Consider the following 19005-nt stretch of genomic DNA (forward strand, 5'->3'; position numbering starts at 1 on the left):
GCCTTGCCATCCAGCCTGGAGCAGGGAATATCAGTCTGCTGTGGTGTCACCTGCGAAAGTCATAAGCAATAAGCCCACAGCTATTGTCCATTTTATTTCCAATGGACTTTGTTCTTCTCCCATGAAACCATTAGCAACCTTGCCAGCAGCCTCAGCTGGTAAGGCCAACACCTCAGAATTAGAGGAAACACAACACAGGGCCTGCACTCTGACATGGCCTGGCTCGCTGCCCTGTAATGAGAGCTCTCCACTGAAGTCTAAGGAGGGAATGGAACAGCATCATGAAGAAGAGGTCTCTTCAAATGAGTTAAAGTCCAAACATCTCCTTTCACGTTTGTTTGTGGAAGATGATGTGTTTTTCCCAGAAGAGTGTATGCCCACAGTGCTTTCTTCTCACATTGGCTGAGAGCCATTTCAGGTCAAACAGGCTCAGAGTGATGGAGATGCTATGCTGAAAGGAAGGAAAACATTGACAAAACCTCCATTTTTAATCAGGGTTCTCCACTGCAATAACCAGATTAAAAAGTCTCTATTTAAGAATTGACTACAAAGATAACTTTATGTGGTTTTTTTAACTCTGAAGCAGCCCTGGCTTTCTGTATCACTTCTGGCTACCTCTGATACAGAATCATAGAAGGAGGGAAAGATATGGGTCCTACTGCATGATCTTAGTTCTTTCTAGTATTATTGGATTAATTATTTCCTTATCAAATAGAACTTATTTTGTACTAGAAATTTCTACAAAATTTTCAATTGCTAAAAGACTGCAGGAGGATTTCAGCAGGATTTGGAATTATTCAATTGTTCCTTTGACTAACTATTGTGTTGGTCACATATCTTCAGAGGTGAATCTTTTAATACAATTTTGACATTTCAATATTAAGCAATTTTTTCCAGCATCCATGCTGGAATTGGGGGATGGGGATTGCCCACTGCTTTCCTTTATAATCAGGCAGCTGGACATTTATCTTGTGTGCTTAGGGCTTGTCATGATAAACTTCCCAAGAGGTATTCCTTTCCCTCTGAGGTGTAGCATGCCAAGAAAACTAATGGCACTCACTTATTCCATGGTTATCTTGGTCAAAGAAGAAAGAGACCAAACTACTCTCTTCACTAAAAAGAGCCAAATACTAAGAAGTAACAGACAGCGGAATAAAGTAGATTAGATTAAATTAAAATAGAAAATCTGTTATCTAAATTGTTGCAGTACTGGAAAGGGATTTTAGAAAGAATTATGGTTATAATAAGCATGTCCTTTAAGGATAAAAATGAATAAGGCAGATGTGATTCTTCCCATCTAGCCACTACATTTAGAAAGATTTTGTCAATATGTTTGCAGTGCATTGAAAGTAACAGCCAAGGCTATTTAACCAGAAATGTGGAAATATCTCACTTTGCTGGACAGCGGAGTTAATGCCCAGGGGGACATGTCATCATTTCTGTCAATGAGAACTCTTCTTAAATGAAAAAAAAATCAATTCTGTAATTAATCCAGAATACTTTCACTTTTTTCTTGGGGGAAACAACAAACAGTGGGCAAAGAAAACCATCTCTATCTGGGAGAGAATAATGATGTTTTTCACAGCAAAGGATGTACCTCTGATTTTCTTGGAAACCACTGTCAGATTCCAGGCAGAAAGGAGGATCTCTCTGCTAGTTTTTCAGAGGGCACAAGTTAATCTGTAAAACCCTGCATGTTGCAATAAGGCACAGAAACACCAAACTTTTGTACAGGTAGCAAGGGCACCTGCTGGTTTCCAGAGAGTGGGAGGTTTGTTTTCTTCACAGTGCCGTGTAGTGTGTTGACCAGCACCACCCCCAGAGCTGATAGCATTTCACTCACCCCATCACGGCACATGTATTGTTTCTTCCACCTGTTGCACCCCATCAGTGAACTCTGTGCAATTGTGCAATGTCTGGCACTATCAGTGATACTGTCATTTTCACTTAAAACCAAAATAATGATGTGCTTGTTCATTCGTGAAGCCTTTGTGGCATCCCTCACCTTGAGCTGCACTCTGTACATGAATGCAACACTCGTAGCTACCAGGGATAAGCAGATGTTAAGTCACTGCTCATCTCTCTCATTAAGGCAATTAGTGACCTGTAGAAGATGATCAGTCAGGGATTTTATCCATCTTGACACTGGTGTCTGGTTGCCTGTACCAAAAGATTCTGTTTATGGTCCGGTTCTTAATTTCTCCCATTCCTGCTCATCATTATTATTATCCAAAGTGCCTTTTTGCTTCTGTTAGCAAAACCAGAATCCCCCATGCCTCAGTTTTAGCAGCTAATGTCCACAATAGGGGCAACTGATCCAGCACAGGAGTTAAATATAACTGTGTCTAGTGTAAGGAGAAGATTTAATGGGAAATGGTTGGCATTCTTTCTTCCTAAAGGCACGGGGAGGGAGGGGGGGGAGAGAGAGACGTACACACACAGACACACACACGCATCCCATAGTGAGGGCAGAGGCAGAGAGCAGGCAAGGCAGAGAGGGAGAGAGGGGAGAGAGAGAGCCCCAAAGCAGCCCTGCGTCTCTGAGCTGGGATCTGCCAGGGCAGAGCCAGCATGTTGGTCCTCAGCCCGCTTGTCCAGGGATCTTACCTGCTGCTTTTCTTCTGCTTTGCTTTGTCTCAGACTGCGTACGCTGACAATGTCTTCTCAATTTCAGCAGGTAAATTGCTTTAAGTCATTACTTTTCCTTGCTTGGAGCTCTCTGCACTCTGATTCTTGCACTTTCCGGTGACTGGGAACACAGGAGAAAAAAAAAATACTTCAAATTGCAGATCTCGGTGGAGGGATTTTGCATTGCAGACCTGCTCTGCCACATGCCATGACATTTTGTTGCTTGGTCGGTTTTGCTTTTTGCTTTATAATTTCTGGTTTAAACCCCTCCCTTCCCTTCCCCATGAGAAATAATGGACAAGATCCTCAGCTGCTCAAAAATGCTTTTTTTTCCGTTGGCCTCTGCAGTGCTGTGCTAATTCATGGATCTGGCCCAATTAGTGTATGACTTGCATGTCTGCATGTTTCTTTCTGTTTTTGATGAGTTTAGGTAGAATACAGCAAGGGAAGGAAAATGAATCTCAATGTATATCTGCTTCTATAAATAAAGCCCTGACCTCAGTGAGTGCTGCCAGAGTCTGACTGGATGTTAGCAGAATAAACATCATCTGGCTCTGGCTATGACACTAACAAATACTCGGATGACTTACATAGCAAACAAGAGTCCACTGCATGGAAAATCCCTGCTGGGAAAAGACAAAACAAATTAGTTGTCAGCTGAGCCAGGGCACTGGAAATCCCTCTTAATACATTTTACAGTTTCAGCAGCAAGGCTTTCCTTTAGTCACGTTCTGTGCAAAGGAAGGGGAAAGCCATAGGACTCTGTGTCTTCTTTGAGGAACTTTCACCAATTCATGGCAAGTCGCTGTCTCCCACCTTCTGTCTGTTATTCTGTATCAACAGAGATGCTTCTAACTAATGTCCTGTGTTCCTTCAGTGTCAGATTTGAGATGGTTCAACCGAGGTTTGTAGGTCAGGGCCTGCTATACCTATAGATCCTCCCCATGGCTTTCACAGTGATCAAAGGGGTGCATATTTTAAGTCTGTACATAAAATCAACCCTAGACATGGACCTAAAGGCATACGGCCTTTCTTGCTCTCTAATCCCTCTGGTGTACCCACAGAGCCAGATGGTTTACATTCAAGCTCTAAAAAGCCTTTGCATTTTTTACCATTTCTTTTCAATGGGATGTGCTTTTTCCATTATGTTGAGGTTAGCTAATCCTGAGGCACAGGAATCACCAGTTTTCTCTGATATACTCCAAAATGCTTTGCAATAACATGTAAGTCATCAGGCATCAAAATTTGGTTTGAAGTACTTTTTGTTTATTTGACACTTGTAGATGCCATGCAAGCAAACAAGAATGTGATGTTTCTATCGCCTTCTCCTGTGGCACGCTCTTGTGTGTCTACAGAAGACATTTGAACTGTCCTCTTAAGAATTAAAAGTTTAACAAATAACCTGCCCCTAGGAAGAGGGAAGACTTGTCATCTCTGCTGAAACCATAGTAGAAGAGGCAAACATGAAGGAAAATGCCAGAATCTGCATTTTCCATGGTGCAGTCCTGGGGCTTGTCTGCAAGAGACCCCTTTGGGCAGATCCCCACCCTGCTCTCTGCTCCATGGCAAAGCCCCACGCTAGGCTCTTCTGGCCAAGACACTGAAAATCACCTTTATACCCTGCAAGCTCTTAGTGAGACTCCTGCCATGAATGTATTGTCAGCATTTGCCTGATAATATGTGGAAGAAACAGCAGTTGGTAGAAAATTCTATCATAATCCCACAGCCGCCAGGCTGGATTAAGAGACATACCTGTGTGCCATTATTACTTGCTAATTAGGGCTACTTGGTATTAAAAGTTATATAATAAGGGATTCCTTTAGTGCTTTGGTTGCATCTGCATTTTAAGAAACTTCTAAGAAAAAAGCAGTAAGTTCTGATTTTTCTGGTAGAAATCTGACAGTGGGCACAGGAGGTGAACTAATTCCATTCACACTGAAGGTGAATTAATTCCACTTACATTCTCAGTTATTTTAGTGATTTCTCAAATGTTCTCTGGCTGTCAGCTGAGTCAGTTATTTGTATCTGGCACCAGGATGCAATTTCACATTTAAAGAATGAACTTCAGCAGTGCACTTTCAAATTCTGAAACTAATGCCATTTAGCAGAGAGGATGTTCTTAAGTGATGGCTTGTCTTTCCTATAGTTGGGAAAAAACATTTGGGTATCTTCCAGGTATGTCTGAAAACTTCTGGCCTAAAACTACTTTTGTTCCTGTCCTCACACATCTTTGCATAGCAATAGGTCACAAACAAAAAGGCTTACAGGTCACAAAGAAAATGGGAAACAGCCTGTAGGGTGGAAAATTGTTCATACAGTAATTGGGGAAAGAAGAATAATCTGGGTATTTTTTTTCCACCTTAGAGTCCCATCAGCCTCAAGCAACAGTGCATCCTTGTTTCTAGAAGTATTTTGAGTGTCATGTCAGCTCCAAAGAGTTGAGTCTCATGGTGCTGAAGTGTCATTTCTGGAGAAAATGTTTCAGGGAATAATCTTAAAACGTGCTTAAGCATGTGGCTATGCTTCCTCATGGCAGTGAAGACCCCCAGGGATGGGTAGCTCAGCCCCTGGAGACAGCAGGTTGTTTTCAGGGTAACCTGTCATATCCCACCCTTCCACCACTTGTGTTTGTGGTGTCATTTACATCTATTTTTCAGAGCTCTGCCCTACTGAGGTTCCTGAACTGCTGCACTCACATGATGAAGGCATGAGTTCTGTGGTCATTTTTAGTAGGGCTACATGAACCAGTCTGCACCTTGTAAGAACCAGCCTGAAGGAAGCCACCTTCCAAATTCAGATAGTAGAATGACTGTCTTCCTCCCCTCCTCATTCCTTCTCCTCCCCTATCCTGCTCATCCAGGCCCAACGTTTCTGGGACAGTATTTAAATTCCCAGAAGCACACAAAGAAAAAGAACTGCATCTCAGTGCTTCTTCTGGCTTTTTATGCATGCCACAAATGCATCCCTTGATTCAATTGTTTCCTACAATCAATATTGATTCACAGTCCTTTGGAAAGATTAGGGTTGATCAGTTTAAAAGAACTCAATGGGATACCAGAGAACTATTGGCAGTGTTCCTCACTCTTTCTTTGCCTTTGTCCTAATATTTTCCTGAAGAAAAGGAACATCATATCTCACTGGGCATTAGGTTCATCCTCTGAGTCAGGAAGGTGTAATATTTGCAACCAGACCTCACGTGGCAGAGCTGCAGAAAACAATTCAGTTTTCTTGTGGACTGACACTGTTGGAGCTGTGGTGATGGGCAAGGTGGGCTGGGAAGGGGAGCTGTGTGGGGTGAAAGCCTTGGCTGGGCAGCACAGAGAAGTGACCTTGGGAGCCACTGTGGTGCTGTGCTGTGGGGAGAGGGCATTGTGCATTTGTGAGAGGAACAGCAGGAGAGAAAGGACACAGAAACAAGGGATGATTCCTGACACTGAAGGAGTTGGGATCGGGGCTGTCTTTCTATAAAAGGAATATCTGACCCCATCACCAGGGTTTGGGTTTCTTTTCCCTGCAGGAACCCTAAATATTGTCAAAATGAACAGCAAAGATGTCAGGTGGATGTATTTTGTTTTTAAAGAGAGTAATTGTAAATATTTAATTATGTAAAATCACAACAGAACGCATTATCAGAGTGTTTGCAGGAGAAAGAAAGTTGTAGAAGGAATTTAAAACAAGACAAAAAGTAAAACTTGAAGACTCTCAAAAGGCAGCAGCCAGAGACTGCTGGGAAAACAGCCAAAAGGGTGACTAGCAAGCAAAAATGCCAGACCAGGGAAGGAAGCCTGGCTCTGCTCTGTAAAGTCAGCATGGGCCCAGGAGGTGCTGAGCATCCTGGTGCCATTGGTCAGTGGTTTTCTCATGGAACACACATAAGCAGGAAAGCTGTGGTTAGATTAAAATTCCTGATGGAAATGAGCCACTGACAAAGGCTACAGCTTCATTAGAGAAGGGCAGCAGAGTATCATTGGCCATGAGAGGGCAGTCACCCAGCTGTGGATCTGAGTAGCCAAAGGTCTTGGGGCAGGACATTTGAGAGCTTTCTGTCTTGTTTGTGATTCATACAAGCCTGAAAGGGAGGCAAAATATTCTTTCAGTAGAACCTCTGTTCAGCTTCAGAGAAAAAAAATAACCTTGGGACAGGCTGTTTTAACTTCATAGCCCAAATGGGTAGCTGGAAAGATAAGCCAAAAGAAGGATGGTGTTGTGATTACCGTTCTAAGCTTTTGAAGAAGACAGTTCCCAACCAGCCTCTGGGGAAAGGCTTGGACTGGTAGCAAATTAACAGCCTAGTATGGTGTAGTTACTGTTGCTTCAAGCAAATGGGTCTTTAAAATAAGCACAGTTAAAGAAAACAACTGGTTTGACTTTATCTGCATATACCTCCCCTGGTAGATATGACCTGTGGAAATCCCAAGCTGAGTGTCCTGCTCAGGTCAATGTAGGTGATGCTCAGGAAAGAAGTCACCTTAGAACTCATAGAGCTTCTCTGGTGGTGTATGCTGCAACAGCTGTGCTGAGCAAGGTGAGAGCAGAGCAGCCACACTGGTGCACAACCTGTTCATGACTCCAGGCCTGCATCCATCTTCTTGTCAGGAAGGGCAAAGGGAACACTGATGTTATCCACAACAACCAAGGACCCCCAGAGCTGCTCTGAAATCGGCAGTAAACCAGCAAGTAGGAGCCCGCTTGATCCTGTGGGTAAGGGACAAGGAAAGGACATCAGAGGCACTTCACAGGGTTGTGGCATTTGCCTTGCAGCAGTAAATAAAAATCAGAAGAGGACATAGCCTCTAGTGAGGAAGCTGGAACGTGTTTGCAACAGGGCTCCTTAAGTACAGCCGTGGTCCTGCACGCAGGAGAGGAAACAGTCTTCTGGTGTGTTTACGGCATTACTGGTTGACAAGGTTCTTGTCTTGTCAAAAAAGGTTCCATGACAATGCAGATGAAGGGAAAGGGTTCAGTGAAATACTGTTTAAGCTGAATATCATGCCATTCACTTGTTGGGTTGTGAAGAAGTCCTCCAGCTGCCAGGGACAGGAGCTGAGGCAGCGCTTGCTTGGCTTTCCAGCAAAGGAAGCAGTAACTGATCTGAAGGTTTTTCTATAACCTATGAATGCTTCCAACAGGCAGCACCCAGCCCAAAAGGGAATCTCAGCTGAAAGTGATCTGCAGCTGACATGGAGATCCACCTGGTCCAAGCTTGTCCATGCTGTACCGCTGCCATGAATGAGCATAGCACTGTCTATAGTCCATAAGTAGTGGGCATGCTAGAATGCTAGAAGGTGAATACTAGATTTTTGTTATGAGCAGACTGAAAGTTGGAGGCTTACATTCCAGCACAGCAAAGTAAGGTGTCTCAAAATCAGGTGTTTTCACTGAAAGGATAGAAGCTCCACCAACAAGTAATCCAAAGTGCTGCAAAATCAGCTTAGTCCCTATGTAGTTGTAGACAGACTGTGCTTGTAGGCCTCTGCCTTTAGTATAGGCAGTTCATTCATGGGTATGTCAATATTACTAAACCCCTGCACAGGAAGGGAACAGTCTGTGACTTCACATTTTATCCTCCTTGAGGCTGACAGTCTGTTTCCTATCAGACACTGAGGCTTCATGGGTGGGATATTGGCACAGGAGCACCAGCAGCGTGATTGCAGCAAAAGAAACTGCAAATCCTATTTAAAACTGTAGAAAAGTATCAGTTGTGTTTAGACAGGAGGACATTTGTTGTCACAGTAGACCCTGTACCCCTGCAGTCTTTAACTCCTGGTGCTAGGATGGTGTGTGGCTGCAGAATCAGCTGTGGTGCAGCACAGGACTCAGCCAGGACACAGCTGGGAGATCTGTCTCGTGCTGCAGCTTAGAAGGTAGAAGAGAACAGGGCAAGCCCTTCAAATCTAGGGTTAATTGTTTGAGCAATATCAGAAATAAGCAAGAGAGGAAAAACTCTACAGGAATTAGCAAACCCCAACCTAGGTGCTCTATTTCTTCCCTTCTCCTCTCCAAGGAATCACCCCTTTAATGCAAAGGAAATTGTGGGGACACTTTCTGTAGTTACACAGCTGTGATGGTGAAAGGGCATTTGGGAAGGCAAGATGGGTATAGGAAAAATACAGAGGAGAACTGAGACACTGAGGGGAAAAGAGGTTAACCATTTTCCTCAGGAGCTAGCAAGAGGGTATGGATAAATGTAGGTTTCTGGGGAATGCACGCAAGTAACGGCAGTGCTACATTTCAGTTTTCTTCTACCCAGGGAAGTGATCATAGACTATTTTTATTAGCTTCTTGAAACTCCAAAGTTAACATTTTTTTACACTACAAAGTCAATATGTAGTTGGGTTTTTTGGTCAAAGGCAGGAGAATAAAGTCAGCTGGGCTGGGAATCTGTTGCAGCAAGGGAGTCATGAGGAATTAATCTAGTTCATGGCAACAAACTTTCAAAGAAGAATTGAGAGGCTTTTCTCTGAAGTCTTTTTGAGCACACAGCAACACCCACACTCTCACAGGGATTGTCTGGGACCGTCTGAGCATATGGTGGAGCAACATCAAAGTCAAGTACATGTTTGATCTATGCCAGCCCTGACAGATTATGATCTTGCAGTCGCAGAAGGGTGGAACTGGTGTCTCTCAGATTTGTTGCTACTGATCTCACACAAAGTGGGAGAGGACTGTGTGGCAGTGAATGACATGTAGATGTCTTTCAGGGCTGATGCAGCAGCCGTCCTGCTTTAACCTTTAGGGCTTCAGGCTCTTCTACAGATTACAGTAAATTCTTAGGCTTTAATACTCAGAGTATTTATACTATTGCTCTGGTGTGACAAGTAGTTGAGTTTTATGATCTGGTTCATAAAATGATTGAGATGCGATATTGAGATTCACCAGATTGGAAGTCTGTTTCTGGTACTGTGACTAAGTTACCCATGGACTTGGGGGACTTGCTTAACTTCTCTGTGCCTCAGGTTCTCACACACTGATGGGGAGTGCTTAGAGTTGTCAACATTGTTTAGCAGTGTCTAGAGCTCTGGACTTCTGCAAATGAAAGGCATTAGAAGGAAAATTGCGCAAAATAGCCCTGTCATGGTTATTGGGATTTATAAGACATGGGTTTATTTTATAAACCCTTTTTATAACCCACTGAAGTGTTCCACCTATCATATTTTACTGGGATTTTTCACTGGTTTGTGAAATGTAATGCAGAGCCAACACAAGCAAATCCTCCTCTCTCTCTCTCAGAATTTTCCTTCTCCAGTCAGTCTGAGAGAACACTGTATAATCTTCTGGCACATGTATTGTCCTCATAGAGGCACATACACACAGATAAAATGTCTGAAATGAAATACAGGGATTAGAAGGCTTTTCCTTTGCTTAGAAACCCCATAGCCCCCTTTGCTTTCCCACATCTTGCCATGTCTGCAGTGTTTTCTAGAGCTGACCTCTGAGATGCAGCCACTCACTGCTCCCCAGCCAGGCTGCCAGAGCTGCTGAGGGACGTGAGCTAAATATTAGGTGGGGATGGAGGTCAGAGTGTCCTTGCTCCTGTAGACAGGTGAATACCCAGACCTGCTGTCCAGGCAGCATGCCAGGGATCATGCTACTGTCAAGCTTTTGGAACACTGACTGATTTTTAAATGTATTTATTTATTTATTTATTTATTACAATTTCTGAGTGTGCACCAGCTGGTAAAGTAGGTGTTACTGCTGCCACAGCCTGTAGTCACTTTGGAGTTTAAAAATGGAACACTTTCAAATTTTTCTGAGATTTTCTTGACTGTGCTAGGTTAACCTTTTGAACTTAGCGGTCTTTTTCAGCCTAAGGGGTTCTATTATTCTATTAAAAGAAACTTGCAAGGTTTCATCTGGATTTCTTAATTTTCTGAAATTAATTGAAATAATTTCTGATCTGCTTTGTTCTGTTTCTTGAACACTCTGAAGCCCCATTTTAAGCAGAAGGAAACTAGTGGCAGGGAAGATCTGCAGCTCTGTGTCTCATCCTGTAACTCCCACAGGAATTTCATGGGTCGCCACCTCCTCCACACAGACACCATTACCTAAGCTTGATATATTTCTTTGGCATATTTAATCTGGTTTATAGGGAAGGATATATTTAGGCCATCAACTATAAGGTCCAAGTTCTAAAATGTACTGAGAGATGCAGACAATTCACTAACTTGACAGTTCAGCCCAGCTCCAAACACAAGCTGTGTTCTCATCTCTGCTTATATGTCCTTAAAACACACTTTGGGTCAAAAAGTTTCATAAGACACATTTTAAAGAAGCATATATTGATAATGCTGGCACTTATCTTTGGCATTTTGAAGGAGAGCTTAATACCTGCATCTGCTCTGTAAATACAAAAGGTGCTCTCAAAAGGCACCAAGCTCTTAAGCTTTCCTAACTTAAGAGGAAGATGTGTCCCAGTCACCTGCAGTAGACGTACAGAATGGAGCTGGGTGTCTGCGGCCTGTGGTGCTCTGCTGTCCTTGCAAGGAGGCTGAGAGGAGCCTGAATGAATGACAACAAAGCAGATCAAAGTCTCAGTTTCAGCTGGACAAGCCCACATTCATTAACTGGCTGGTCTGCCCAGCTTGTTTATTATTAATTCTGAGTGCCATCCGAGTGGGAGAAGCATCTGTGATGGGTGTCAGCCATCAGAGGGCTCTGTCCAGCAGAGCCCTGCCTGTCACAAGCTGGGCAAGCCACCAGCCCTGCTGTCAGGGTGAGAAGGCTTTGGATAATAGCTCGGCTTCCCGTCAGGGCTTGCTGGATCAGTGTGGTCATAAATAGGAAGGGAAACACATGTTAAGTATCCCTTTCCTTTCTTCTCCTTTCCTCCTGGCGTTCGGCCTACAGCTTTGCAATTTTAGGATGAAAGTCACTTTCATGGTTTATTTATGATTTTTTTCAATGAAATCCTGTAAATTGGACTTCAATCCAGGGCAGGACTTCTCTGGTATCTCTGTTGCAGCTATGGGGGTTTGTAGTGTTGAAGATTCCTCTAGGATCTGCCCTAGGAGGCCTCTTAGACCCCTTATGAGCCCCACTCCAGGGGACTCAGCCTGGGTGAAGGCTTCTGCTTTGTACCATCTTGAATAAGAGTTCCCAAATTCCAGCTATGGTCACAAGAAATCTGCAGGAGCAACATGAAACATCACACCTTATCTAAAGTATGTTGTTTTCTGAAGCTACCATTGGCAGTATACCCACGGATTTATAAAGTCACTTTCTTGAACTGGATTAACTTACAGCCTTGACAATAAAAATAACCTGAAAATGTAAATGTGTTCTATTTTAAAAGTGACAATTTTAGTTTTTATGTTCTTTGATAACAACTGCCTCTTGGACAAGTCCTAAAAGGATTTCTTCATTTTGTCTTTCTTTCCTTATTGAATATGTTCTTTGGCATTGAAGTTGTTGAAAGAGCAGCTTTCATATGAGATATGTAAACGCATGCTCTGTGTAGGCAGGGTCTTCATATTTCACAGAAAACTATGACAGTCCTATTCTTGGGCTGAGATTTTTTCCACTGATGGGGACTGGAGTATTCTGAAGCTCTGTTTAGCAAACAAAGCTAACCTGGAGCCTAAAAATATGCATTGCCTTTGCAGAGTGCCTGTAAGCCTGCCAAGGTAACCCTTTTGTGATATAAATCAAGGTGATACTGTAATGGTTGTACATCTTGGACCTATTGCAGTTACTGACAAAATCCGTACCAAAGAAATGTGGTGCTTACTGGAAGATAAGATTATAGCAGTCATACCTGCAGTCCCTCTGTGAATCATTCATTTTTTTGCTCCTTCTGCTGTCATATCACCTGTCATTCCTGAGTGGGGAAGGTTCTTGGGTCTAGAATCAGTCTTTTCTTAAATATTTGCTTGACAAATGCACCTTCCAGAGCATAGCCAGGATTACTGATGGAGCCCCTGAAATATTAACTACCCAAGTCATTACATAATTGAAACCTGTTCTCTATAGCAGTATCTTTACTACTAATGGTATATAATTACTTAGTATATAATAATGGTGTCTATTAGAATTTAGTATCTATAATAATAGCATCTATTAATATCTAATAATATCTATAGTAATAGTGTCTATTTCTATTACTGGTAGGTAGATTTTGCTTGTCTCCATGCTGACATCAGTACATGCTGTCACTGTTCATACCAGCAAACCTAAAGTGGGCTTCAACCTAACTTGTGTTGCAGTAGCATAAGGTGATAAACATTGAAATCAGGGGCTATTTTTTTACCAGCTTGGTTAGGTATAGTGTTTTTCACAATAAAGCTGTTCCACAGATTTTCAGGCTTTTCTTCTAAAAAGGAGAATCCAAATTTTTTATAAGCCAGGACTGGAATTTACTTATAGGATGTGATAAGTATAATATTAGAACTATAGCTGTAATCTTATGTTTGCAAAATATTTAAAGAACAACACTTTTTTTTTTAAGTAGCAGTACAACTGTGGTAATGCAAACCTTTTTCTGTGGTGCCTGGTAGTGATCTCTTAGCAACTAAACCACATCAGGCTGGTTTTGGTATTCTTATTCTTGTTGAATGGTAATAATGCTACTGAAATTTTATCTAGACCAAGGAATGAGGTAATACTAAGAAAAATGACATTGGAATGTGGCTTAAAGTAAAGTAATAATCACACTTTATACCCTGTTAAATTTCAATCTGTCCATTACCTTAATAATGTCCTATTTTATCCCAATGCAATATGTTCAAATACAACCCTGAAACTCAGACAACCACAGAAGTATGTGTGTTAAAAATTGAAACACTTGGTTACAGCTGCATAAGAGTGACTGAATTCAGGTTAAGCCAATATAAAACTTAACTCTTCATATTTTTGTATTTTATTACTTGTAAGATCTGGAGGCAGGAGACTCATACCTTTGCTACTTTTTAAAGGACACTGACATTTTCAGTATGTATTTAAAGCTTTAAATTAAAATATATACCTATCTTTTAATAAGTCTTCTGCCTTTCTCTTAAATTGAAGTTTTTGACTGAGTTTCAAACTTGTGAGGAAAAGCTGAGAAAGAGTCTTCATTTTGGACCCTTCCAGAATTCAAATGTATCATCGCAAATATTGTTTTAATAGAGAAAAATAATTGGGATGACATGATTCAGCAGCCCCTGAATGCTGCTGAATCACACTCCTCTGGGCAGCTCTTTTTTGTGCATCAGGACTGAGAAAAAGCCGTCCCCATTAACATAGGATGATGGAACTGACATAAGAGATTTTCTGAGACATTTGAAAGTATCTCTATTCTTCCCTTACCTTGAGATGTGACTAATATCCAGCCTGCAATTGATTTGCACACAAATCTAGCAATTTCATCAGGTTTGTCTTCCCAGAAACCTAATTTAGAGATTTTCTATTAATACCAGATACTTTGCCATAGACTTTTCTTCTTGGCTCCCTGCCACCCTTCAGTTCACAGACATCCATTCCAGCTGCCACTAGCCAGAGGAAGAAACCAACAGGCATAAATAAATATTTGCTATCCTTGGCAAAACATTTGAAGAAGGCTCTCACTCTGATTAGTGCTGTATTTCCCAAGGAGCAAGTAAAATTCAGGGGAAAAAGTACAGTGTATAAATGCACCATCTTAATATCCTTCCTTTGTGAATTTTGGTCACAGCTTCTTATATTCTTGATGGAAGTTTACCTCTTAGAAAACATTAAATACACTGCCAAACACAACTGAGGTCCTGCCTTACCAGTCAGTTGGTGACAAAGCTTTCAGCAAAGTCTGGGTTGTGGGATATTTATTCTTAGGGATGATGCACAAACCAGAAGTACAGCAACCTGGTTGAAGTCCCAGAGGAAATACAAGTAAATGTGTTGTAGGACAGCTTCCCACTTCCCACCCATCAAAGTGATTCAGTTCACAGGGAAGGTGATGGCCAACAGCACTGAGTGCTTTCCTGGTGGCACGTGGGCTGTGACAGGGACCAGAAGATGCTATTTCTAACACAATTTTGGAACAGAGGGTAGAGAAAACAATAAATGTTTGATTCATTTTCTAATGTCACCTATCTGAAGTTTTCCAGATTCAGCCTGTGTCAGAGCCACATTAAGGGCTTAAAACTCTGCACAGCCTTCAGCACAAGAAGGAACTTAGAGACTTAAGGGTCCACCGGGTTTCTTAAATCTGTGCTTGGATTACAGCATTGTAACCAATGCATATAGGATGTAGGAAAATACTGTGAAATGGCAACTTCTCTTATTCTGTAAGGAATGCTTGTGCTGTTCAAGACCACAGATGAGTGTTTGTATTGAACAGATCTCCCTTGTTTGGAACAGAAGAAGCAGCCCAACTGCAGAGCATGCTGCCTCCTTGGCCCTCCTCCACCGCCCCTGTTCCCACCACCATACTTCAGGCACAGCTGGAGAACTGTAAGTGTGGCTTTTACTTCTTCTACATGAGTTTTAATGACAAAGAGTGAAGCATCCTCTCAAGCACTGCTTCATGGTGTCACTCAGCAAACCCGCCTGGATGTGCTGATATGGCTCTGTGAGGACAATCACTCAGCATCCCAGACTGGAGCTTGAAGTAAATATCAAATAGATCAAGGAAGAGGCTGGATTTGTTCAAGCAGTTAATTCAATTAACTTAAAATACTCTCCTTACTCTATTTAGAAACCTTCTTAGAGTGAGCCAATCCTGAACTAAAGGAAATGGCAATGCAGTAGACCAGTAAGGGCTGAAGGGCAATTTTCCATCCTGCACAGTGATTTCAGGGTGTTCATGATGTGTATGTCCTGTTTTGTATCACATTTGCTTTACCTAGTAGGTGAAATGAAGGTACTGAAATCCTCCCGTGGAATCTATTCATTTTGCAGAGACACACACGTGTTTGAGGTGCTGGTGTGCAGTTTTCACTCACCCACCCTTGCACAGACCTGCTCTGTGTGATACATGTCCATACACATATGCCTTCTGAGAGATCAGGGTTGAACTCAGGGTGCTGTTCTCTCCAGACCAAAATTTACTTGCCTTTGCCTTCCTCATCACCTCTCCTGCCTGTGCCTTGATTTCCACAAAAAGGACATCCAAAGACAAGATCTCTTTAGGAATGTGGTGTACTCCTTCAGTGAGGATGACATTGGGACCAGGGTCCCTGAGATTCCTGCAAGCATCTCAGAGTAACCTGAGCCTAAAATCACCCTTCACACCATCTCTCCATAAAAACATGATACGTAAATAAGCAGTTATGAGCAGAGTGGGAGCCATGTGAATTAAACTATGAGCAGTTTGTTCTTTGGAGCCTGTAGTCAGAGCCTTACTGGAAAATGGCCTTTCACTGGGAAGCTGAAGATCAGTTGTTTTAGTCCGGTGTTTCTGGCTCAGTGTTCATCTGCATTTCTGGGGGAGATCACTTTTGTCACAGGGCATAAAAAAGGCATTTTACTCATGAAAGGTTAATTTTGAAGTCAAAAGATCAGATATTCATAATCATTTAAGGCACTGGCTCTGATCTGCAGTGAATGAAAGCCTCTGAGTTAGTGTCTTCTGGAGCGAAGTTCATGCTGCCTGTGCCCTCCCTGAGTGAAGTCTCTATTATTAGAGCAAGGATGCTATTCTTGGAGAGGAGCTGCTGCTGGCAAAGTGGGATAGAGGGGGAAGGGTCAGGTCTAAGAATAGGCCAGGGTCTCACGGTGGCTCAGAGGGGCAGCCTGGCTGCGATGTACCTCTGTGTGAGGAGGAGGAGGAGGAGGAAGAGGAGGAGGAAGAGGAAGAGGAGGAGGAAGAGGAAGCATGGGGCAGGAGGCTATGCTGAAGTGCTAGTGTTCAAACATCCATGAGGATAACCTTGTGACAAACCCCAGGCTTCTCCCAAAGGGAGGAAATAAACTCTTTTAGGCTGTAGTGTGTGGTGGCTGGATTTTTATGCATTTCTCCAACAGGCTACGTGTGCCTGCATGTTCACTCATATGTTTGATGTTTCATAGAAGCTGGATGTGGAAGAGCTGTGTCATGAGCTCCAGACAATACAGGCTTCCTCTCTGCCTGAACCTCACTGTTCTGCAGGGCCTCCTGGCCCCCAGGTGAGTGATGCATATGTGATTAAACCACATTGTTCTCTCACTTGCTCCAAAGTCCTTACAAAGCTGTGAAACATGTGGAAATGCTTTTTACCACTCAGTAAGCATGCCAAGCTCTGGCTTAATTTCATTTTGATAGGACTTTGCATATAATGTAGTCTTTTTACCTTGTGTTCTCATTCCTGCCTTGCATACTCCATTCTGTTTCAAGTTCAACCTTCATTTTTGTGCAGTTTACAGAGGGTAGCACCCATCAAAAATCCTGGAGGTGTCATCACTTCTTTCAGAGGGTCTTTGTCAGTTTTTTCTTTGCTTTGGACTCTGTTCTTTTTTGTGAGGACAAGAGCCTGTGGAGTGGATGCAGAAGAGACACAATGGACTGGAATGTTAGTGGAGTACATCTCGGAGAAGGCAAACATCTGCAGTAAAATCAGGGACAAGGAGAGGCTGTAGATGTTAGCAAACATCTACAGCAAAATCAGGGACAAGGTGGGCAGTGGGATAGGATTCAGGAGGTGCAAGGTCTCGTAACTTGACCTGCAGCACCTCTGCCTCTGACTTGCTGGATAGCCTTGGACCAGTCTTTTTGACCTCGCACCTCATTTTTTACAATTTATTCTTTCCGAAATCTTCAGAGGAAGGTCAGAAGTCTTAGAATCACATAATGGTTTGAGTTGGAAGGGATCTTTAAAGGTCAGCTAGTACAATCCCATTACAATGAACAGAGAAATCTTCAACTAGACCGGGTTGCTCAGAGCCCCATCCAACCTGGCCTGCATCTTCTGTGGAAATGAACCACCTCTAGAGGGAAGATTTTTATGAATATCTCCATATTGTGGAGAAGATCACCCATTTGCCTTTCCATTCCAGTTCTCTCCAAGGAAAAATGAGAGTTTTCATGGAGAGGTGCTTCCAGTTTGTCCTGGGTCTCAGACAGTCCCAATCTATGTGCTGTGCCTGGTGCTTTGGGACAATGATCTTCCTCAAGGCCCCTTGGTGCCAGTTTATTGCCATACAGCCAATAGCAGCCATGGCACAGGGCCTGTGCTGAGCAAAGCTGTGACTGAGGCTTTGGCAGCCTGAGAAGGTAACAAGCGCCCAAACAGCACTTAAATGTATGGGCACCGCATCAAGGCAAAGGCTCAGTTATGTGGCAAAAAGCATAGCTTTAATTATTTATAAGTCAGTACTTCAGAAGGTAATTGCAGAGTCTAGAAGTTGCAAGGTGAAAGCCCCAAAGACTTTGTTTTATAGAATCATAGAATGGTTTGGGTTGGAAGAGACTTTAGAGATCATGTCGTTCCAACTCTCCATGAACTTCCTCTTTATTGTTCTGCCATTTTGTCTTTGCTGAGATGCAGGATGAGGAAGATTCATTTAGTTCATGAGAGTGGAGAAGTGTGGTCAGAAGTGATGGGAAGTGTTTGCCTATTTCTGTCTTGAGGAAAGTCTTCTCTGCATTATGAAACAGCCCTTCAGTGTGATTGGCCATGGTCCAGAGTTGCTGTACATATGAGAAAAGCACTTGTTATTTCAGTCTTTTCTAGACTCTCTTTAAAAAAAAAAATCCTCTTGATAGTTTCTCTGACTTCAATTGCAAGAAAGTAATGTTAATTCTATTGTTCTACAAAGTCCATTGCTATAAATAATATTAATCTTGCAATCAAATGACCTATGATCCCTCCAAGAACATTTTTAAATAGAGCAGGCTGGCAGGTTTTATCATAACAGCAGACAGTAGGATGGGTATAACATGGCTTTGGAATTTTTAATTATAAGTTACAGGACTGTGTCTTGTACAGGGACAACATTAGAGCCAGTGGTCTTCTGGGAAATACTTTTGTAACAATGGCCACCTGCAATGAAATACTACCATTACAAAGAGACATCTAGTAATTACTTCTGAATTCTTCTGTAGGTTGCATGGCTTTTAGAGGAGTTTCAAAAGCTCAGACTGTTGACTCATAGCTGAATTTTAATAAATTTTCATAAGAAGGAGAATTAGATTTGTAATGGTATAACTTAGAGTGTAGTTCCTCCCATGTGTATCCTAAGGTAAAATGAAATAAATAAGGTAAAATTTGGTTCTAACTCTAATAGGATACATTGATTTTTACTACCAAAAACCTAAAATAACTCTACTGACTAAAATAGTTGGAGTAATTTGTGTTTGAAGGTACATTTTGCTCCTATTAATGTACAATTTGATCACATTTTGGGCAGTCTAAGACAGCCGAGATCCAAACCTGGAGTGAGTGATTTTTACAGTGAATCTAATACTTCTCTGATGCAGGTTCATGGGATTTTTTTTTCATCAATCGT

The 19005-nt window shown here is 42.3% G+C and overlaps 1 protein-coding gene across 2 annotated transcripts in view; it reads left to right on the forward strand.

The window, feature by feature from the left end:
• The first annotated feature begins 2468 nt into the window (after positions 1 to 2468).
• Positions 2469 to 19005, forward strand: part of COLQ (collagen like tail subunit of asymmetric acetylcholinesterase) — a 41093-nt gene continuing 24556 nt past the window's right edge. For both annotated transcript variants that reach the window (XM_032108812.1, XM_032108823.1), the window contains exons 1-3: positions 2469 to 2677; positions 14921 to 15033; positions 16591 to 16686. In XM_032108812.1, the coding sequence (XP_031964703.1) occupies positions 2572 to 2677; positions 14921 to 15033; positions 16591 to 16686 (315 nt within the window). In that variant the 5' untranslated portion in view covers positions 2469 to 2571. The remainder of the gene's footprint in view (positions 2678 to 14920; positions 15034 to 16590; positions 16687 to 19005) is intronic.

Source organism: Corvus moneduloides, chromosome 1, assembly GCF_009650955.1.
Source record: "Corvus moneduloides isolate bCorMon1 chromosome 1, bCorMon1.pri, whole genome shotgun sequence".
Taxonomy (NCBI): Eukaryota; Metazoa; Chordata; class Aves; order Passeriformes; family Corvidae; genus Corvus; species Corvus moneduloides.